At 36.1% G+C, this 24,479-nt stretch overlaps 1 protein-coding gene, 1 non-coding gene and 1 pseudogene across 2 annotated transcripts; 1 reads left to right on the forward strand and 2 right to left on the reverse strand.

The window, feature by feature from the left end:
- Positions 1-3,701: 3,701 nt before the first annotated feature.
- Positions 3,702-5,916, reverse strand: LOC107645948 (universal stress protein PHOS32). Its single transcript, XM_016350107.3, has 4 exons — positions 5,383-5,916; positions 5,176-5,282; positions 4,837-4,955; positions 3,702-3,998 (listed from the first exon to the last, which is right to left on the reverse strand). The coding sequence occupies exons 1-4, from the start codon at positions 5,588-5,590 to the stop codon at positions 3,881-3,883; spliced, it is 552 nt and encodes a 183-aa protein (XP_016205593.1). The 5' UTR covers positions 5,591-5,916; the 3' UTR covers positions 3,702-3,880.
- Positions 5,917-8,119: 2,203 nt separating this feature from the next.
- Positions 8,120-20,403, forward strand: LOC148554647 (uncharacterized; annotated as a pseudogene).
- Positions 12,774-12,881, reverse strand: LOC148554648 (small nucleolar RNA R71). The gene has a single exon (XR_015887503.1). It is a non-coding gene; the product is annotated as a small nucleolar RNA R71 (small nucleolar RNA).
- Positions 20,404-24,479: the final 4,076 nt, after the last annotated feature.

Consider the following 24,479-nt stretch of genomic DNA (forward strand, 5'->3'; position numbering starts at 1 on the left):
AAATTTTGAAATCCAATTATATTTTTAGATAATTGTAATTACAATTTCCACCTGTGAAGCCCCCCAAGCCATGTCACGCTGTGAAGTGTCACGTAGGTTGCGTTACTAACGGAGTCAACACCGGAATAAGGCTTAGTTAGTTTCGTCCCACGGAAGTCACGAATGATGGTTACATTTGGTAGTTTCTTTCTTTTGTGGGTAAATTTGTCAGCGTTTTCAACTTCCATGGGTAGAAATGGTACTTTACTCATTGAACGAAATACAAGAAACGAAGAAAACTTACTTATTCATAAAGAAATCACCTGAATTATTAACAGCTACTTTCATAAATAAAATCAGCCACGCGGACATAATACCAATTGTTATTCTCCTCAGTGTGGGAAGCCATGCCCCCAAATATTTTATAAAAAAGATTAGTTACTACGTACATTGTTTAAGGAGTAAATTCACTAAATTGGTTTTTTTACTATTCACTAAATTGGTTTAGATGATTACGTCTTGCACTAAAAATTTAGTTGTTTAAGGTTTATGTACTGTTGTTTCTAATTTTACCGTAATTTTTAATACATGTTCAAAATTCGTCGTCATCTTTTCCGATCCTCACTTCGCGCTGCTGCACATCCTGTCGGCCATACCGATGTCGCCGCAGCCTTCTGCCGACACTGCCTCTACCTCCGCCGGTCAGCTCGACGCGTCTCGCCCTCCGGCGCTTAGCCCAACGTTGCTGCCGCTTTTTCACGCCATTCTCCCTGGCCGCGTTGTTGCATGTTGCGCAACTCTCTCGTGGAGTTGCTGCTGCATCGTGTCAGTTTGTTGTTCTGAGATGCCGTAATTTCCAGTAAAAGTTGTTAGAGAGTGAACTATCGATAGAGCCATTAATCCGTTCATCCCGTTGTCCAGATAATCTTTCTTATTCGTTTCTCATTCTTCTAACTCTTCCATAAATTTCATGTTTTCATTTAGCTGGTGATTGAAAAAATATGGTAACATACATGTACATGACATGACATACAGAAAGTTGGGAAATAAGACAACATTTGAAGGCATAAAGAATGCGGGTCACTTGGTTCACATGGAGACACTCTGTGCATTCAATACCTCTCAACCATTTAATATTAATTCAATTTCCAGTTTAGAATGGTCATTTTAGTAGGAGTACTACTATACATATAAGTCTTTTTGTCATACAAGTTAACCCTAACCCAACAAAATTCACTTACATAACGCGCGCGTGAAAATCATGTTGTTCCTCTTTGTATCCTGCGTTCCTCCTCCTCTTCTTTCTTCTTCTTCTCCTTCTTCTTTGCGTTTCTCCTCCTTTTTCTTTGTGTGTTTCATCTTACTATTGTTGTTGCTGCATTTTTTTCCTCCTCTTCTTTCTATTGATTTTGCAACATTATATCTTTTTTTTCTTCTTTGTTTGATTTTTTGTTCTCTCAAGAAGAATTATGAGAATATGAAATAAGAAGATGAAGAAAAAGAAGCAGCAAAAGATGAAGAGGAGGAAGATGAAGAGTTTTAAATTATACAGAATTATTAGCACACACACTAAAAATTTTTAAACAATACACTCAAATATCTTCGTGTTACACCAAAATATCTTTGTGTTACATCCAAATTTGCTGCAAATATAGAAAAATATCTCCTCTAATGCTGCATTTTTTTCTTCTTCTTCTTTTTTCTTATTTCTTTCTTTCTTTCTTTTAGTTGAATGAATGTAAGTTATCATTTTTTAAGTAATTTTACAACATTATGTGTTTCTTCTTCTTCTTTGTTTGATTTTTGTATTTTTATTCTTGTTAAAAAAGTAAAACAAGAAGAACTTGAGAAGGTAAAACAAAAAGGAAAATATGAATAAGAAAAAAAGAAGAAGATGGTGATGATGATGAAAAAAGAAGAAGCAGCAACAGAAGATGAGGAGGAGGAAGAGGAAGAGTTTTGAATTATGCAGAACTTATCACCACACATACACCAAAAATTCTTAAACAATATACTCAAATATCTTCGTGTTACACCCAAATTTGCTGCAAATACAGAAAAATATTTTCTTTAATGCTGCATTTTTTCTTCTTCTTTTTTTTATTTCTTTCTTTTTTTAGTTGAATGAATGTAAGTTCATCCCCTTCTAAGTAATTTTATACCATTATGTATTTTTTCTTCTTCTTTGTTTGATTTTTTTAATTTTTATTTTTGTTCAGAAAGTAAAACAAGAAGAAATTTGAGAAGATAAAACAAGCAAAAAAGATGAATAAGAAAAACAAAGAAGATGATAATGATGATGATGAAAAAGAAGAAGAAGAAGAAGTAGTAGAAGATGAAGAGAGGGAGAAGAAGAGTTTTGAATTATGCAAAATTTATCAGCACACATACACCGAAAATTTTTAAACAATACACTCAAATATCTTCGTGCTACACCTAAATTTGCTGTAAATACAGAAAAATATTTTCTTTAATGTAGAACTTTTACATTACATTCAATTCAAACCATCAACGATGAACAATAATTTTCACAAACCAAAATATTATTCGCCTGCAAAATCATAAACTACTAACGACATTAACTAGAATCGAAGCACACCTCAACCACTTGATTGGATTCAAAACAATAATCAATTCCGTTCTAATTTAATTGACAATGTGAACTTAAATTATTTATTATCTTCAACAACAAGATAACTGATGATGGAGGAGAAGGAGGAAAAGGAAAGAGGAGAAAAAATTTCAATGAAAAAAGAATAAGGAAGATGAGGAAGAGGTGGTGGTGTTGGTGACGACGATAACGAAAGAAAAAAATAACGAAAAAGAACGTGTAGCAAGAAAAAGAAGAAGGACGTGCAGTAACGGCACGAAGAAAAAATATGTGCGCGTGAATATAAATGATTTGTATAGACTTGTATCAAAAAATGACTTGTATGTGGAGAATAATACTTTTAGCAGGTATGCGAATAGTTATTTTAATTGTTATGTAGATGATTATTTTGATGAATTGGATTTAATTATATATAATTAAAATATGTTGGATGTTCAGTTTATTAAGTATGCGGATAATTATTATATCCTTAAGTGGATGGTTATTTTCACTATGGGTGAGCGACGCTGATGGCGATATGTATCAAAACAAGCAGCAACGGTAAAGTAGGATGATTATCGATGAAGGTGGGGTGACAGCCAATTGAAAAAGAAGAGGGTATTGAAATAAAATGCTTTGATAGATTAGGATTTAAGATTGTCATTTTTTAGAATAACTGAGTGAATTTTTTTATTTGGATTATTTGTAGAGTATTTTTTTTTTTATGTATTTGACCTAAGTCTGCAACCTATTATTCACATTGTTTTTTAGAATACTGAGTGAATTTTTTTATTTGGATTATTTGTAGAGTATTTTTTTTTATATATGTATTTGACCTAAGTCTGCAACCTATTATTCACATTGTTTAAACGGAATTGAATTCAAATATAACATCTTGAATGGAACAAACCACCACCACCACCACCACCACCACCCCCCTCCCCTCCAAATTTGATTTTCAAGGTCCGCTTCTGATTCACCGTATAATCAGTTTAAGATAAGCAACACAAATCCAAGGGTAGTAAGCAAATCTAAACATAGTGTTTTTAACCTTCAATACTCTGTCTCTTCACGTGAAAACAAGAAAATAACTAGCCATTTTTAAGTGAATTTACGTGAGTTTATCCCATAGAAAAAAGAGAACCTATGTATTTGTCCTGGAAATACCAATGATTAATCCCCGAGGCATCACAACATGAGATTCCCCGAAGAAGCAGGTACGGTCAAGGAGCAACAAGTACACATACCTAAGAAATACATAAGCGACAAAATCGATGTATATATAACAGAAATGATGAAAATAACGACCACTTATTCCGATTGATATGTTTCGTCTCCAGCATCAGCAATTGATTTTGGCTTCTTGACTATGAGAACTGGGCACTTAACGTTCTGTGCGCAGTGACTGCTCACACTTCCAAGAAAAGTCCTATAATTCAGCTCCAAACCCAAAACACAACTCACTATTACACAAATTACAATATATATTTAAAAAAAAAATTAACTAACTTGTATCCTAAGATATATTTTAAAAATATAAAAGAATTAATTTTTACAATAATTTTATAAAATATTTTTTTATGATGTGTTTTAACTTATATCTTTAAGACACAAGTTAGCAAAATAAATAAAAAGCATATTTTATCATGTGTATGTTACTGTGTTTAATTTAAAAAATATTGTTAAAATTAAATTTTTTTATTATTAAATTTTTTTAAAAAATATTATTAAAATATAAAAAAATATATATAATTTTAATTTTAACAACACTTACATAATCAAATAAGAATCCTGCTAGGGAGCCATGGATCAAACTTTTGATTTTTCGGATCTAGAGTTCTAATACCATGTCATAATACCACTCATCCCAGAAGCTTACGTTAATAGAAAAAGATAATGCCAATGAGTAATAGCTCAAATGGCATAATCTCCCCCTGCTCAATTAAGAGGTTGCGGGTTCGAATCTCCTATCTTTGAAAAAAAATTTTAGAAAAAAATAACACTAATGGTTATATCTTTAATCCTCCATAAACCTCCATTTCAATAGCTTCCCATACTTTCCCATCAAATAATTATAGACATACTAAAATCTATTTTTTTAAAATAATTATTTAAATCAATTCTTGACATTTTTAAAATTGGAAACTTCAAAATACATAAAACAGTTTCAAACTTTTATTTTTGTACTTTTCCAATTTAATCCAAAGAATAAAGTACAAAAATATCTTTGAAAAAAAAAAAACGTGTGATAGAAGGGGAGTGAGTACCTCTTGATAAGACCATAACCGTGGCTTCCCATAACAAGAACATGAGCACCCAACTTTTCAGCCATCTCACAAATCACGTCCCTTGGATCGCCATCCTCTACTCTCGTCTCCACCTTAACCTATTATTCACCCTTCCAACATTAATTATTAATTATTTATACTTACATACATAGATAAGCTTCACCTTCACATGGAAAGAAAGTGACGTGTAACAAAACACTGATTAATTAATTAAACAAACAGTGAACAAAGTAATATATGACAAATGTACGGACACCATTATTATCAGGAGAACAAATCCAACAAAATACGACAATTATTGAAGGGAACGAGACATACGTGTTGGAGATCTTTACACAATTTCTTGGCTTTCGCTAACACGCAATCTGCCACTTCTTGGCTATATCTTTCCATGGCTGCCGTTATTTCCGGCGAATACAGATTTGCTGATGAAAAGTGAAAACCAATCCCAAAACAACATAGTAATTTCGATTAGCAAGTTTAGTTTTAATTATTGAAGGTAGTAAAGAAAAACAAATAAGATACCTGGATGAGTTTCAGGATCATCTAGTGCGGCTGCGGTTTCAAAGGGCATATAACCGCCACGTGGTGGGTTTACATAGAGAAGGATAAGGGTATTTTTGGAATTTTGGAAGACGAGGTTGTTGAGGCACCATGAGAGGGCATACATGCTCTCATCGCCTTCGTCCACTGCTACCAGAACCCTCCGTTCGTTCTCTGCCTCTTCTGCCATTACTGCTTCGTGCTTGATTTAGGAAAGCAAAAACTTGAAAGATTGGGAGTGACACCGTTACTTTCACTTCTCTTGTGTTTTGACTAATTATGTTGAAGCTACTGCTATCAGCTGACTCTAGTGAAATTATTATTTTCTAATTAAGTGTATATACGCTTTTTTATTATTGGACGATGAACCATGGAGAGGTGTGTGTTATCCAAACTCCAAAGTGTACGCACTAGAATGAATTTGACCAAAATATATGAGAGATTCAGTAGAATCTGTTGGCGGTTTGGCTTCCTGGTTTTCATATTTGACGGTATTACCAATTTACCATGTCCAATAGGACAATATATTTAGGGTAAATCACATAAAAAAATAAGGAAAAGTATAGGTAACCAACAAAATTTTTGAATAATGTGTAAACAATGTGAATTAATAGAGTTAAAAAAGTAAATTTAATTAGTAGCATTAAATTAGGGTGTAGTATATTTTCATTTGATTGGTGGTTGTTCATATTGTTCAAAATTTTCATTGTTCCCCTGCCATTCTCCAAAAAACAATTGTGTTGTCTGGATGTGAATAGAAATGTCATGACACCAATTTGAGCTTAATTTTTTTACACTGATTAAATATATATGTAATATGTTGTTATTAGAAGATAGGGTATTTTTTTTATATGGTGTTATTTTTTTTAATTGATATTAATTAAATCGGATGATCTAATTTATTTGAACAGGACATATAAATCATAAATTGAAGGGTTTGATTTGTAATTTTTATTTTTTTTTATTTCTAAAAATGAATAGCAGAAGGTTCGATTTTAATGTAATTTTTTTATTTTAAAAAAATACAGATTGAACGGTCCGATTTCAATGTTAAATTTTTTTAATTTTTAAAAACATAATTCAAATGGTCCAATTTGTGATCGTTTGTATAAAACATTAAACAATATAAAAAAATTAGAGATACCGATTTATGTAATCCACACCAGGGTAAATCACTACTCTTCTCACATCATTTTGTGATGCATACCCCTCTCTAACACAGGAAAAACAATAAGCGCCAATTTGATTATATATTTGTTTTTTTCATGTCGATATTTACAATTTTTATTATATCAATTTTGTTCCAACCGTTACTTGAAACGGTGATTTAGACCTGAACGTGAGGTCCAGATCTCTTAATATGGCAGCATTCGACTTCTTTGGTGTCGAGGTATCGCCTGCCCAAGTTCCTCGTAAAGAGGTACCTACAAGAGACTCCGATGCTTAAGTTAACAAGGGTTTTAGGCAGGTTTTTAGTAGATTAGAATGTGAGTTATACTTGGAAGTGCCAATCTATTTATAGTAGAATTGATAACCACCTTTGTTAGAGTAGTTCCATCTTTTCTGATGGATAAGCATTCCCTTTATCTTGCGAGTTTGTTGATATCTACCTTCTAGGTGAGGTAGAGATAGTAGGAGAGATTTCAGGAGGCAGTTACCTGCTCCGGGCAGGTAAGGCTTTAGCCCCCTTTTTCATCGGTGCCCGACCTCTTTAAAGAGGTCGGGGTTACTTGTGAGGGCCACCTTTATTAGTGGGCCTTTTGTCTTATTGGGTCTGACTTTTATTTGCTTGACCCAGGGTATAAACAGTGCCCCTACTTGAGTTCGGGTCCTTTGTGGGTCGGACTCAAGCATTTTATGGTCTCTGTTGTGGACGTCGGGTTTTAGCACTTCGGTCTACCAGACGTGTTTGAAATTTTGAACGTTGATGGTGCTTTAATCATGGACGAACATTGCACGGCAGTTGCTCTTTGGGATCCACACACGTTCAAAGAGGAGTAAAGGAACCGTTTTTGGTTCATTGTCTCTTATAAAGGGGACTTTTTTGGCTCTTCTTCACTTTTTTGTTGTTTTTGAAAAGACTACTTTACTCTCTTATTTATAAAAGAACTCCTCTGTGCCTATTTCGATCGCTTCTGTTGCCTCAAGATTTCTCTATCTTGGTTTTTGATGATTTCTTTGCTTTCACCGGTGTGAAGGGGATCGTTTGTGTTTTGTCGGTTTTAGACGTGCCCTCCCCCTTTTTCACAATCTTTTCAAGGTTGGTTTTGTTTTTCCCTTTTCCTTAAACTCTTATTTCTGTTTGCCTGTGTTTGCTTTTCTTCTTTTATTTGAGTTTTTACCTCTTCTGTCATTGCATTCTTTTTCTTTTCTGTTGAAAAAAGTTTTTCTTTTTTGTACTATTTGTGTAAAAATATCTCTGAAAAGATTTAGAAAGACTCTCTTTTCTGAAAGGATTTTCTTTTGTATATAACTGTGGCTGTTACTCTGTTGATTGTGTGTTGTGTTGCCCCAAATGGTGTTGCTTCAATGCGACGGGGTTGAATAGGAGAGACGCCATTTGACTGCTTTGTAAAAAATTCTTTGAAGGAAGTGGCTCCTTTTATTTCAATGTTTTACCCGACCTGTTTTGGACAAGTTCCAACCCCTTTTGGTAATGGGTTGCTTTACTTTTGCGTTTGTAGGTATAGCATTTATGTCACGCCATGTTATCTTGAATATGTCGACTAAAGTCCCTCCTGCTCTTCGGATTTGGGTAGATAGTAATGTCTTTAGCTGTGTGCCAGTGACCGGTAAAGAGTACTGTGATGAGTTCCGTAGGCACTATAGTATATGTGAAAATAGGGAGGATGAGAGAGGTTATATTTTAGAATCGTCTGACCTAGAAGAGAGAGTGTGTTTTTCCTCTTTAGAGGAATATGAGCAGCCTTTTTTTTATGCCTATGATTGTTTCTTTACTAGGTTAGGTGTCCAACATCCCTTTACAGTTTTTGAAATGGAAGTGTTGTGGTCTTCTAACCTTGTCCCTTCTCAATTACACCCGAACTCCTAGGCTTTTATGAAAATGTACCAGCTCCTATGTCGAGAGTTGGATGTCCGACCTACTTTAAACGTCTTTTTCTATCTCTTTGTTACAACAAAGCCTTATAGTTCCACAAAGAAGTCGGGGTGGATATCCTTCCGAGTTGTACAAGGTTGGAAAGTTTTTTCTATCTTCGACGATTCTTTCCATGATTTCAAATATCACTTTTTTAGGGTCCGGTGTGCTGTGGGTGTCCGACCTCTCTTCTTGCCCGAGAACCAATAACCTCCTTTTCCCCTATACTGGCAAGATACCCTTAATATCGTTAAATGTGATCTAGGCGAGTTAGATGACCTAGATATGGGTGTTGTAGATTTTGTGTTGGGCACATGGGGCGAAGTTTCCCATTTGGATACAAAAATATATTTGGAAGTGATGAGCGGATAATTTATACGCTTTTTGGCATTGTTTTTAGTATGTTTTTAGTATATTTTAATTAGTTTTTATTATATTTTTATTAGTTTTTATTAAAAGATCACATTTCTGGACTTTACTATGAGTTTGTGTATTTTTCTGTGATTTCAGGTATTTTCTAGCTGAAATTGAGGGACCTGAGCAAAAATCTGATTCAGAGGCTGAAAAAGGACTGCAGATGCTGTTGGATTCTGACCTCTCTGCACTCGAAGTGGATTTTCTGGAGCTACAGAGGCCCAATTGGTGTGCTCTCAATTGTGTTGAAAAGTAGACATCCTGGGCTTTCCAGCAATATATAATAGTCCATACTTTGTCCAAGATTTGATGGCCCAAACCAGCGTTCCAAGTCAGCTTAAGAATTCTGGCCTCAAAACGCCAGAACTGGCACAAAAGCTGGAGTTAAACGCCCAAACTGGCACAAAAGATGGCGTTTAACTCCAAGAAAAGTCTCTACACATGGAAGCTTCAATGCTCAGCCCAAGCACACACCAAGTGGGCCCGGAAGAAGATTTCTACATTAATTACTTATTTCTGTAAACCCTAGGCTACTAGTTCTCTATAAATAGGACCTTTTGCTATTGTATTTTCATCTTTGGACATTTAGTCCCTAGACCTTGGAGGCTGGCCATTCGGCCATGCTTACACCATTATCACTTTTGTATTTTCAACGGTGGAGTTTCTACACACCATAGATTAAGGTGTGGAGCTCTGCTGTTCTTCATGAATTAATACAAGTACTATTGTTTTTCTATTCAACTCAAGTCTATTTCTTCTCCAAGATATTCATTCGCACCCAAGAACATGATGAATGTGATGATTATGTGACACTCATCACCATTCTCACCTATGAACGCGTGACTGACAACCACTTCCGTTCTATATGCAAACAAGCTTGAATGTGTATCTCTTGGGTTTCTAATCTAAGATTAGAACCTTCGTGGTATAGGCTAGAATTATTGGCGGCCATTCCTGAGATCCAGAATGTCTAAACCTTGTCTGTGGTATTCTGAGTAGGATCTAGGAAGGGATGACTGTGACGAGCTTCAAACTCGCGAGTGTTGGGCGTGTGACAGACGCAAAAAGATCAATGGATCCTATTCCAACATGATCGAGAACCGACAGATGATTAGCCGTGCGGTGACAGCGTGTGTTGAACATTTTCACTGAGAGGACGGGAAGTAGCCATTGACAACGGTGATGCCCAACATAAAGCTTGCCATGGAAAGGAGTATGAATGATTGGAAGAAGGAAATAGGAAAGCAGAGGTTCAAGAGGAACAAAGCATCTTCATACGCTTATCTGAATTCCTACCAATGAATTACATAAGTATCTCTATCTTTATCTTATTTTATGTTTTATTCATCTTTTAATTATCAATCCTCCATAACCATTTGAATCCGCCTGACTGAGATTTACAAGATGACCATAGCTTGCTTCAAGCCGACAGTCTCCGTGGGATCGACCCTTACTCACATAAGGTATTACTTGGACGACCCAGTGCACTTGCTGGTTAGTTGTGCGGAATTGTGACAAAGTGTAATTCACATTTGAGAGCTCCAAGTCTTTGGCGCCATTGTTGATGATCACAATTTCGTGCACCAAGTTTTTGGAGCCGTTGCCGGGGATTGTTCGAGTTTGGACAACTGACGGTTTATCTTGATGCTTAGATTAGGTAATTTTATTTTATTTTTATTTTCGAAAAATTCAAAAAAAAATTTCCTATTTTGTTCTTCAGAGTTTTTAAGAATGAATTCTAGAGTTTCATGATGATTTGTTGAAGTCTGGCTGGCGTGAAGCCATGTCTAATCTTATTGGACCGAGGTTTCAACCTATCATCACAAGAGCTTGTTGATTTCTATCAATTTTGCTGTTGTTAGCAATGATCTGCTAAAGCTTGGCTGGCCATTGGCCATGTCTAGTATTTTGGACCGGAGCTTTCATTGAAAGCTTGGCTGGCTAGTAAGCCATGTCTAATTCCTGGACCGGAGTCTTAGACTAGCATTGCAATGATTCCTGGAACTCTTATTAAAAATTTTGAACCCCTTTATTTTCTTTTCCACTCAATTTTCGAAAAATCACAAAAAAATTTATAAAATCATAAAAATAAAAAATATTTTATGTTTCTTGTTTGAGTCTAGTATCTAATTTTAAGTTTGGTGTAAATTGCATACCTATAATTTTCAAAAATTACATGCATTATGTTCTTCATTAATCTTCAAGTTGTTCTTGATGATTTCATTGCTCTGATCTTTAAATTCTCTTGTTTTGTGTGTTTTGTTGTTTCTCATATGCATTCTCAATTTGTTAGTGTCTCTTATATAAAAATTTTTTTTTTGGTGTCCTGCATGCATTGTTTGTTTGATTTGAGTTTCCTAAGATTAGTTGTATTTTGATTGTTTCTCATCATTGAAAAAATTCAAAAACAAAATTTTTTTCAAAACTATGTCTTTTCAAGTCAATAATATAGAGAATTGAAGATTCAGAACACTCAGCAGAGGAATTAAACAGAAAAAGCTGGGCGTTCAAAACGCCCAATGAAAAAGGAAGACTGGCGTTTAAACGCCAGCTAGGGTACCTGGCTGGGCATTTAACGCCCAAAAAGGTAGCATTTTGGGCGTTTAACGCCAGAAGGACACAAGAGGGAAGATTTTGTTTTTAATTCAAATCTTTCTCAAATTTTCATAATTTTTCAAAATCAAATCTTTTTCAAATCATATCTTTTCAATCATATCTCTTCAAAATCAATTTCTTTTCATTTTTTATTATTTTCGAAAATCCTTGCTACTATTAATGATTTACTTCAAAATTTTCAAGTTGTTACTTGCCTATTAAGAAAGGATCAAATTTTAATTTTTAAGAATCATATCTTTTAATTTGTTGTTAGTCAAGTAATCAACTTTAATTTTAAAACTTTCTTTTTTTTAAAATTGATTTTCAATCATATCTTCTTAATCATATCTTTTCAATCACATCTTTTTCAAAATTAACTCTCAATCATATCTTTTTGATTTCTAATTTCAAAATCTTTTTCAAAAATCACTTAATTTCTTTCCCGATCTTAATTTTCGAAAATCCTTTACCAAATTTTCAAAATTTCTTTTAATTATTTCAAAATCTTTTACTTTAATTTCGAAAATTCTTCCCCTCTTCTCACAACCTTCTATTTAAGGGACTAACACTCCTCCTCAAGGTGCAATTCGAACTCTATCCCTCTTGATAAGTTCGAATTCTCTTCTATCTACCTCCTCCTTCTATTCTTCTTTTCCTCTGACACCTCAAGGAATCTCTATACTGTGACATAGAGGATTCCCTACTTTCTTGTTCTCTTCTCTTTCATATGAGCAGGAGCAAAGATAAAGGCATACTTGTTCAAGCTGATCTTGAACCTGAAAGGACCTTGAAGAGAAAGCTAAGAGAAGCTAAAGCACAATTCTCTCTAGAGGGCCTAACAGAGCTTTTCAAGGAAGAAGAAGCCATGGCAGCCGAAAACAACAATGCCAACAATGCAAGGAAGGTGCTTGGTGACTTTACTGCACCTACTCCCGACTTCTATGGGAGAAGCATCTCAATCCCTGCCATTGGAGCAAAAAACTTTGAGCTTAAGCCTCAATTAGTTTCTCTAATGCAACAGAATTGCAAGTTTCATGGACTTCTATTGGAAGATCCTCATCAGTTCTTAGCTGAATTCTTGTAAATCTGTGACATTGTCAAGACCAATGGAGTTGATCCCGAGGTCTACAAGCTTATGCTTTTTCCTTTTGCTGTAAGAGACAGAGCTAGGACATGGTTGGACTCACAACCTAAAGAAATCCTGAACTCTTGGGAAAAGCTAGTCAATGCCTTCTTGGCAAAGTTCTTTCCACCTCAAAAATTGAGTAAGCTTAGAGTGGAAGTCCAAACCTTCAGACAGAAGGAAGGTGAATCCCTCTATGAAGCTTGGGAAAGATACAAGCAATTGATCAGAAGGTGCCCTTCTGACATGCTTTCAGAATGGAGTATCATAGGTATATTCTATGATGGTCTGTCTGAACTATCCAAGATGTCATAGGATAGCTCTGCTGGAGGATCTCTTCATATGAAGAAGACGCCTGCAGAAGCTCAGGAACTCATTGAAATGGTTGCAAATAACCAATTCATGTACACCTCTGAAAGGAATCCTGTGAATAATGGTACAAATCAGAAGAAAGGAGTTCTTGAGATTGATACTTTGAACGCCATACTGGCTCAGAATAAAATATTGACTCAGCAAGTCAATATGATTTCTCAAAGTCTGTCTGGAATGCAAGCTGTACCAGGCAGTACTAAAGAAGCTTCCTCTGAAGAAGAAGCTTATGACCCTGAGAACCCTGCAATGGAAGAGGTGAATTACATTTGAGAATCCTATGGAAACACCTATAATCCTTCATGGAGAAATCATCCAAATCTCTCATGGAAGGATCAACAGAGACCTCAACAAGGTTTCAACAACAGTAATGGTGGAAGAAATAGGTTTAGCAATAGCAAACCTTTTCCATCATCTTCTCAGCAACAGACAGAGAATTCTAAGCAGAGCCCCTCTGACTTAGCAACCATAGTCTCTGATCTAATCAAAACCACTCAAAGTTTCATGACTGAAACAAGGTCCTCCATTAAAAATTTGGAGGCACAAGTGGGTCAGCTGAGTAAGAAAATTACTGAACTCCCTCCTAGCACTCTCCCAAGAAATACATAAGAGAATCCAAAAAGAGAGTGCAAGGCCATAACCACAACCCACATGGCCGAACCTGGAGAGGAGGAAGAGGCAGTGATCTCCACTGAGAAAGACCTCAATGCACGTCCACTGGCCTCCATGGAGTGCCCTGATGAGGAACCATGGGAATCTAAGGCTCACACAGAGACCATAGAGATTCCATTGAATTTACTTCTGTCATTCATGAGCTCTGATGAGTATTCTTCCTCTGAAGAGGATGAAGATGTTACTGAAGAGCAAGTTGCTAAGTATCTTGGAGCAATCATGAAGCTAAATGCCAATTTATTTGGTAATGAAACTTGGGAGGATGAACCCCCCTTACTCATCAAAGAACTGGATGACTTGACTAGGTAGAGGTTACCTCTGAAGAGACAAGATCCTGGAAAGTTCTCAATACCTTGTGCCATAGGCACCATGACCTTTGAGAAGGCTCTGTGTTACCTAGGGTCAAGTATAAACCTTATGCCTCTCTCTGTAATGGAGAATCTAGGGATCATTGAGGTACAAGCTGCTAGAATCTCACTAGAGATGGCAGACAATTCAAAAAAACAAGCTTATGGACTTGTAGAGGATGTCTTGGTAAAGGTTGAAGGCCACTACATCCCTGCTGACTTCATAATCCTAGAGACTGGGAAGTGTATGGATGAATCCATCATCCTTGGCAGACCCTTCCTAGCCACAGCAAAAGTTGTGATTGATGTTGACAGAGGAGAATTGATCATTCAAGTGAATAAAGACTCCCTTGTGTTTAAAGCTCAAGGATATCCCTCTGTAACCATGAAGAGGAAGCATGAAGAGCTTCTCTCAAGACAGAGTCAAACAGAGCCCCCACAGTCAAATTTTAAGTTTGGTGTTGGGAGGCCACAACCAAACTTTAAGTTTGGTGTTGAACCCCCACATTCAAACTCTAAGTTTGGTGTTGGGAGGTTCCAACATCGCTCTGAACATCTGTGAGGCTCCATGAGAGCCCACTGTCAAGCTATTGACATTAAAGAAGCGCTTGTTGGGAGGCAACCCAATCTTTAATTATCTATGTTAAATTTATATTTTCTTTTGTTATTTTATGTTTTCTGTAGGTTGATGATCATGTGAAGTCACAAAAACAATTGAAAAGTAAAAACAGAAGGAAAAATAGAATGAAAAATAGAACACCCTGGAGGAGAAACTTACTGGCGTTTAACGCCAGAAATGGGCACCAGACTGGCGTTTAATGCCAGGAATGGGCAAGAAACTGGTGTTAAATGCCAGAAATGGGCAGCAGCCTGGCGTTTAACGCCAGAATTGACAGAAAGGGGCATTTTTGCACGCCACTTGGTGCAGGGATGAGATATCCTTGACACCTCAGGATCTGTGGACCCACAGGATCTCCACCTACCCCACCTCTCTCTCTTCTTCACCCATTCACCAATCACCTCAATACCTCTTCCCCCAAAACCCCTCACCTATCAAATCCCACCATTCTCTTCACCACTCACACCCATCCTTCATAAAATCCCATCTACCTTACCATTCAAATTCAAACCACTTTCCCACCCAAACCCACCCATAATAGCCGAACCATACCCCCTCTCCACTCCTATATAAACCCATTTTCACTCCTTCATTTTCACACAACCTAAACACTACTTCTCCCCCTTGGCCGAAATACAATGCCCCCTCCATCTCCTCTATTTCTTCTTCTTCTACTCTCTTCTTCCTTCTTTTGCTCGAGGACGAGCAAACCTTCTAAGTTTGGTGTGGTAAAAGCTAAAGCTTTTTGTTTTTCCATAACCATTTATGTCACCAAAGGCTGGAGAAACCTCTAGAAAGAGGAAAGGGAAGGCAAAAGCTTCCACCTCCGAGTCATGGGAGATGGAGAGATTCCTCTCAAGGGTGAATCAAGACCACTTCTATGAAGTTGTGGCCAAGAAGAAGGTGATCCCTGAGGTCCCTTTTAAGATAAAAAAGAATGAGTATCCGGAGATCTGAAGAAGAGGTTGGGAAGTTCTTACCAACCCCATTCAACAAGTCGGAATCTTAATGGTTCAAGAGTTCTATGCCAATGCATGGATCACTAAGAACCATGATCAAAGTGTGAACCCGGACCCCAAGAATTGGCTTACAATGGTTCGGGAGAAATACTTAGATTTTAGTCCGGAGAATGTAAGGTTGGCATTCAACTTGCCCATGATGCAAGGAGATGCACACCTATATACTAGAAGGGTCAACTTTGATCAAAGGTTGGACCAAGTTCTCATGGACATCTGTGAAGAGGGCGCCCAATGGAAGAGAGATTCAAGAGGGAAACCGGTTCAACTAAGAAGGCATGACCTCAAGCCCGTAGCTAGGGGATGGTTGGAGTTTATCCAACGCTCAATCATTCCCACTAGCAACCGGTCTGAAGTTACTATAGACCGAGCCATCATGATTCATAGCATCATGATTAGAGAGGAAGTAGAAGTTCATGAGGTTATATCCCAAAAACTCTACAAGGTGGCGGACAAGTCCTCTACTGTGGCAAGGTTAGCCTTCCCTCACCTCATTTGTCACCTCTGCAATTCAGTTGAAATTGACATAGAGGGAGACATTCTCATTGATGAGGACAAGCCCATCACTAAGAAAAGGATGAAGCAAATGAGAGAACCTCACCAAGAGCATGAGGAATTTTCTCATCATGAAATCCCTGAGATGCCTCAAGGGATGCAATTTCCTCCACAAAACTATTGGGAGCAAATCAACACCTCCCTAGGAGAATTAAGTTCCAACATGGGACAACTAAGGGTGGAGCACCAAGAGCATTCCATCCTCCTCCATGAAATTAGAGAAGACCAAAGAACCATGAGAGAGGAGCAACAAAGGCAAGGAAGAGACATAGAGGAGCTCAAGCACTCCATAAGATCTTCAAGAGGAAGAACAAGTCGCCATCACTAAGGTGGACCCGTTCTTTAATTTTCTTGTTCTTTATTTCTCTGTTTTTGAAAATTATGCTTTATGTTTATCTATGTTTGTGTCTTTATTACATGATCATTAGTGTCTTAGTGTCTATGCCTTGAAGCAATGAAAATGAATCCATCACCTTTCTTAAATGAAAAATGTTTTTAATTGAAAAAGAAAAAGAAGTGCATGAATTTCGAATTTTAAAACAGTTTAATTATTTTGATGTGGTGGCAATACTTTTGTCTTTCTGAATGAATGCTTGAACAGTGCATATTTTTTATATTGTTTATTCATGAATGTTAAAATTGTTGGCTCTTGAAAGAATGATGGAAAAGGAGAAATGTTATTTGATAATCTGAAAAATAAAAAAATTGATTCTTGAAGCAAGAAAAAGCAGTGAAAAGCTTGTAGAAAAAAGGATATATGCGAAAAAAAAAGAGAGAAAAAAAAAGAAAGAAAAAAAAGCAAGCAGAAAAAGACAATACCCCTTTAAACCAAAAGGCAAGGGTGATAAAAAGGATCCAAAGCTTTGAGCATTGGTGGATAGGAGGGCCCACATGAATAAAATCCTGGCCTAAGCGGCTAAACCAAGCTGTCCCTAACCATGTGCTTGTGGCGTGAAAGTGTCAAGTAAAAACTTGAGACTGAGCAGTTAAAGTCGTGGTCCAAAGCAAAAAGAGTGTGCTTAAGAGCTCTGGACACCTCTAATTGGGGACTCTAGCAAAACTGAGTCACAATCTGAAAAGGTTCACCCAGTCATGTGTCTGTGGCATTTATGTATCCAGTAGTAATACTGGAAAACAAAATGCTTAGGGTCACGGCCAAGACTCATAAAGTAGCTGTGTTCAAGAATCAACATACTTAACTAGGAGAATCAATAACACTATCTGGATTCTGAGTTCCTATAGATGCTAATCATTCTGAACTTCAAGTGATAAAGTGAGATGCCAAAACTGTTCAGAAGCAAAAAGCTAAAAGCCCCGCTCATCTAATTAATACTGATCTTCATAGATGTTTTTGGAATTCATTGTATATTCTATTCTTTTTATCCTATATGATTTTCAGTTTCTTGGGGACGAGCAACAATTTAAGTTTGGTGTTGTGATGAGCGGATAATTTATACGTTTTTTGGCATTTATTTTTAATATGTTTTTAGTATATTTTAATTAGTTTTTATTATATTTTTATTAGTTTTTATTTAAAGATCACATTTCTGGACTTTACTATGAGTTTGTGTTTTTTTCTATGATTTCAGGTATTTTCTGGCTGAAGTTGAGGAACCTGAGCAAAAATCTGATTCAGAGGCTGAAAAAGGACTGCAGATGTTGTTGGATTCTGACCTCTCTGCACTCGAAGTGGATTTTCTGGAGCTACAGAAGCTCAATTGGCGTGCTCTCAATTGATTTGGAAAGTAGACATCTTGGGCTTTCCAGCAATATATAATAGTCCATACTTTGCTCAAGATTTGATGGCCCAAACCAGCGTTCCAAGTCAGCTTAAGAATTCTGGCGTCAAAACGTTAGAACTGGCACAAAAGCTGGCGTTTAACTCCAAGAAAAGACTCTACACATGGAAGCTTCAATGCTCAGCCCAAACACACACCAAGTGGGCCCAGAAGAAGATTTCTGCATTAATTACTTATTTCTGTAAACCCTAGGCTACTAGTTCTCTATAAATAGGACCTTTTGCTATTGTATTTTCATCTTTGGACGTTTAGTCCCTAGACCTTGGAGGCTGGCCATTCGGCCATGCTTACACCATTATCACTTTTGTATTTTCAACGGTGGAGTTTCTACACACCATAGATTAAGGTGTGGAGCTCTGCTGTTCTTCATGAATTAATACAAGTACTATTGTTTTTCTATTCAACTCAAGTCTATTTCTTCTCCAAGATATTCATTCGCACCCAAGAACATGATGAATGTGATGATTATGTGACACTCATCACCATTCTCACCTATGAATGCGTGACTGACAACCACTTCCGTTCTATATGCAAACAAGCTTGAATGTGTATCTCTTGGGTTTCTAATCTAAGATTAGAACCTTCGTGGTATAGGCTAGAATTATTGGCGGCCATTCCTGAGATCCGGAACGTCTAAACCTTGTCTATGGTATTTTGAGTAGGATCTGGGAAGGGATGACTGTGACGAGCTTCAAACTCGCGAGTGTTGGGCGTGTGACAGACGCAAAAGGATCAATGGATCCTATTCCAACATGATCGAGAACCGACAGATGATTAGCCGTGCGGTGACAGCGTGCGTTGAACATTTTTACTGAGAGGACGGGAAGTAGCCATTGACAACGGTGATGCCCAACATAAAGCTTGCCATGGAAAGGAGTATGCATGATTGGAAGAAGGCAATAGGAAAGTAGAGGTTCAAGAGGAACAAAGCATCTTCATACGCTTATCTGAAATTCCTACCAATGAATTACATAAGTATCTCTATCTTTATCTTATTTTATGTTTTATTCATCTTTTAATTATCAATCCTCCATAACCATTTGAATCCGCCTGACTGAGATTTACAAGATGACTATAGCTTGCTTCAAGCCGACAGTCTCTATGGGATCGACCCTTACTCACGTAAGGTATTACTTGGACGACCCAGTGCACTTGCTGGTTAGTTGTGCGAAATTGTGACAAAGTGTGATTCACGTTTGAGAGCTCCAAGTCTTTGGCGCCATTGTTGATGATCACAATTTCGTGCACCAGGAAGATTCCAACCTTCTGAAGTTCGATCTTGGTAGTTCTCTCTTCCTTTACTTGTTGAATTCTATTATTTGTAAGCGTTGTTTCTGAGTATGTTTATTTTGTTTTGCAGAAAGTATGGCTCCGAAATCAGCTATAAAATTTCTTCGAAACACCAAAAAGACAATTGTTGCCAAGAATCTCCAGCAACAAAAAGAGGTCGGGGCCGAATCTTCTGTCTGATCTTCTCCTAGGAAGTCGGGATCGGGTCAATCTGAGTAGAAGGTCGTCATTCCCACTCCCCTCTCCAAGGTTATCCCTTTTGAGCCTTCTCCGTCTTCCACTGAACCTCCCTTCAAGAAGCAGAAGGTGGATGACGATAAGAGAATTTACTCGAAGAGCTTCGAAGCCTTGACTTGGGGGGAGAAGAATATCCTTCCTTACCACCACCTAAGCACGCATGACGTGGCTTTTCAAAACCACCTCCAACGCTTGGCCCGTAGAGGGCTTCATAAGGTTGGAGTATGTGCTACTCTAGCCAGGGAGTTGAGGAACTCTCCCATTCAAACAATGGCCAGTGCTTTAGTGTCGGCTCGTGCTGATGTAAAAAGGATGAATGAGCTGAAGAAGGACTTGGAGCAGGAACGAGAGGCCTTGAGGTCTGACCTTGAGAGAGCTCGGAAAAGAGCCACCAAGTCGGAGGCTGCTGCTGCTTTGGCCGAAGAGAAGGCCAAAAAATTTTAGGAGAGCTATACTCGTGTATTTGGGGAGAGATTGACACTGGAGGAGGAGTTAGGGAAACTAAAAGAGCAGTTTGCTAAGTCCCAGGAGTTGGCCGCTTTGGGGATGAACGAGATGTTTGATAACTTGGAAGCTCAGGTTAAGGTCTTGGCTCCCGACCTTGACCTTTCCCTCTCTAGTCTTGACAACATAGTAGATGGAAAGATAGTTTCAGAACCCGAGGACGATGATGAGGAGGAGCCTTTAGTAGATCCAAAGACCTCGGGGCCTCAGGTCGGGCAGACCTCCATTTCGGGTACTAAACCTGAAGCTGCTACTGTGGAGACCTCTCCCTCGGCCTCATTTGTCGTGTCGACCAAGCATGTTTTTGTGCTCTCTCCTTCTCTGAGAAAAGATGATGTTACTGGCAAGAACCTTACTCCTCTTTAGGCTTTTTATATTCTATTTCATCTAACTCATATGGCCTGACTTGTGGGCTTATAACACTTTTAATTTTTTTTGTAATAGTTTATAGTTTTTTTAACATTTTACCTTCTCTCTAGTTGTTTGTTCACAACTTTTATGAAGTAATGTTCAAAACTTTATTAAAGTTGTAAAGTACCCTTTGGACTCTTGTAGTAAAGTTCAGTTTGTTTTGACCCATGAGTCTTAACAAATTCAAAAGTTTATTAATTTTCTTACATAGGTTCGACTTCGAGTAATCGGCCGTTGCTAAGTTATTTTTACGACTCCATTTTTTATCCGACTTGTTTGAGCTCGCTTTGTACGAGTTGTTTGTATAACTTCTTATATTAACTTGTAACTCGTCGCTTCATCTATAGTTGTAAAAACCGGACCGAACTGACCGATTCAACTGGAAAATCGATAAATCAGATCCTATACCGATCCGGTCCGATAGTTAGACCGTATAAAGAAGGAAACCGGTATGAACCGATTAGACCTGAAATGAACCGTTGAAAACTGGTCAAACTCGATCAAGACCAGTCTGACCGAACCGATTGAAAATGCAAATTTGTTCAAAATGTTAGAAAGAGGGTTCGAACCCCTGTCCTCAGAGAACTAAAATATTATTAAAGCCGCTAGACTGTTACATTTTTTATTCATTTATATGCAAATTATAATATATATATATATATATATATATATATATATATATATATATATATTTTATCAAATAATTTACTTTTATTTAATTTATTTTAATTTTAGTTATAAATTCGATCTTTTTAATTATATTTTTATTTAACAATAATTATAAACTCACTATTCTTTCTTTTCATAATTATATAATATATATTAATATTATTTTTTTAATAAATACTTGTAGTATATAATAATATAATAGATATAAATTAATTAATAAATTATTAAAATTTAAAAATAATAGTTATTTTAATACAAAAACAAAATAAAAATATTTATGATAGAATAAAAATAACAAAATACTTATTATTCCTGTTCCATATTATTTTAAAATAGTTTAATATTCTTAAAATGTTAGTGAAAATATGTATTTTAAATTTTTAGTTATTTTTTATTTATATAGAACCGGGTTAAACGGTTCAACCAGTGACTCACCGGTTGAACCAGTAACCCAGTGACCCAGTAACCTTACTGGTTCGATAACTGGTTCGGTTCTGACAATTATGGCTTCATCTTGCTGACAACTTTAGGTCGGGCAATGATTTTCGCGGTTTATCGAGCTTAAATTAATGCGTTTGAGACAGGAAACTTCTGAAGAAAGAAATAGACTAGAAATTTTTATTAATGTTTAAGAAATTTCTTTACAAAGCTATTTACTGAAGGCTTGAGTGCCCCTAGCCCTTGTGCTGGTGCCTCATTAAAGAACTCTCATTATTGGGAAAAAGAGTACACCCAGGTACAAGGCTTTTAGCTATAGTATTTTTTTTTAGGTTACAAGCGTGTTAGGACCTTGGTAGCTCCCGCTCTTGGAGGTCGGACACCTTATAGGAACCATTCCCTAGGAACAGTATTATCTTGTAAGGTCATTTCCAATTTGTAGCTAGTTTTCCTTCTCCTGACTTTTGTATTCCGATGTTGTTTCGGATTAGGACGAGGTCATTGGTGGTGAAGTTTCTCTTTATCACCTTTTGATTGTATTTCGGAGCCATCCTTTGCTTTAGAGCTTTCTCCTTGATCCGAGCTCTTTCTGGACTTCATAGAAGAGGTCAAGCTCTTCCTTTTGAGTCTGGGTGTTAGCTCTTTCATTGTAGAATAAGACTGTAGGTGATTCTTCAGCTACTTCTATGGGGATCATTGCTTCCATTCCGTACGCAAGTCGGAAGGGAGATTCTCCCGTTGTGGAATGTGGAGTGATCTGATATGCCCACAAGACTTGGAAAAGCTCGTCTGTCCAAGCTCCTTTTGCATCTTGCAATCGGCGTTTTAACCCGGCCAATATGACTTTATTGGCAGCTTCAGCCTGTCCATTGGTCTGGGGGTGCTCCACAGATGTGAACTAATGTTTTATTTTTAGGTCGGCCACCAAGTTCCTAAAGGTTGAGTCGGTGAATTGAGTTCCATTGTCCGTGGTGATGGAGTGTGGAACTCCAAACCTTGTGACAATGTTCTTATACAGAAATTTCCGACTTCTTTGAGCGGTAATAGTTGTTAGGGGCTCTGCCTCGATCCATTTAGTGAAATAGTCAATCCCTACTATAAGGTATTTGACTTGGCCTAGCACTTGTGGAAAGGTACTTAAAAAGGATAAGCAAATCCGACAAATACAACAACAACATACTTAAGTGGTGTCAACTATAGAGAAAAATAAAAATAACTTAACTTGCAAGTTGGATGGTTTAACAAACTTGACTAAAACGTTGTTGCAACAAGTCAATCCTGGTATGAGTGTAGAACAAGTACAAGTAATGATAAAAGCTGCCCAACAATCTCTGTCTAATGACAATAGTGCACCAAATGATGCGCGGCAAAGCATTCCTCTTTTATTTAGATCAAGTTATATGTCAAAAAATTTGGAAGTAAATACTGTACAAATTAGCAATTAAATTAATAGTGGCTAACTGTTATTGATATTAATTTTACTGTTAATTTATTGGCCTTAAACTAATCTACTATAGAATCTAGTTTGTTAAAAAAAGATTGCTTGTTCTTTTTGTACTTAGTATGTACTAGACTACTATAGTAGTTAACTATGGAAGCTAATTTTGATGTTGGCATGTCTTTTTTAAATAAAAAACTCATTAAGGATGGCAAAGCTGCATTAATTCTTAGGGATTTGGATCCTCTAAATTTTGAATTTCACTTTAAAGAGTAAAGTTTGATCTCTTACTATTTATTTCATAGGTGGGACTAAGAGAAAATATGAGAGAAAAACTATTTAAGGGTGAAAGATCAAATTTTACTCTCTAAAGTAAAATTCAAAATTTAGAAGATGCAAATTCAATTCTTAGAGCATTGGTGCCAGATTTCAAATAGAGTAAGACAGAACATCATTAGTTGACTTATTAAATTTTTTTTCCTTTCATTATCATTGAAATTTTTTTATAGGTACCTTTTTTATTTTGATTGACTTGTTAATATAGTTCTTTCTAATGTTGATTGACTTATTAAACATGTGTCACATATCCATTATTTAACTGTATTGCATCACTGAAAGTTTTTTTTTCGTTCTAAAATATTTATTTCTTTTGCTAGTAGGAGAACATGATGTGAAAAAAATATTATTTTTCATAAAAATATGAAATGAGATTAATTTCATATATATTTTAGTTATCTAAATGTAATATTTTTATGTATTATGTACTTTTTTTAAAGAGATTTTATTCGGTATTACATGTAATAATGGATAAATTACACCCTATTTTGATTTGTGTTGTTTGGACTAACAACATATCTAGCTTATAATGTAAATTTTATAATTTAGATTTCTTAAATTTTTTTCTTTTTAGACTTATTTTGTGATTATCATAATTTTGGAATGTGATTATGCTTTTTAAAAAAAAAAACTCAAAAAATAGAGTAAGCTATGGTCACGGTTTTATAATAGGGTGATCATATATAGATAATTTATGGTCACGCTAAAACCGTGACTATAGATAAGATATAGATAATTTATGGTCACGCTAAAACCGTGACTATAGATAAGACTATGGTCACAGTTTTTTTAAAAGGTGATCATAGAATAAGCTATGGTCACGGTTTTAAAATATAATGACCATAGATAAGTTATAGTTACGCTAAAAATCGTGACCATAGATAAATATATGATAATGATTTTTCAAAAGGGTGACCATAAAGTGAGTTATAATCACGATTTTATGTATATAATATATGTTATTTAATTTATTTTTAATGTGTATTTTATATTTTAATATATATATTTTATATAAATAATTAATTTTTAATATACACATAATATGATTAAATGGTTATTGACCTATATAATTCTATTAAACTTTTCAAAATATTAAATTATAACTATTTATTTATTATATTAACTTATATAATTTATTTTGATATATATA

Source organism: Arachis ipaensis, chromosome B6, assembly GCF_059453495.1.
Source record: "Arachis ipaensis isolate K30076 ecotype BB chromosome B6, ASM5945349v1, whole genome shotgun sequence".
Lineage (NCBI taxonomy): Eukaryota > Viridiplantae > Streptophyta > Magnoliopsida > Fabales > Fabaceae > Arachis > Arachis ipaensis.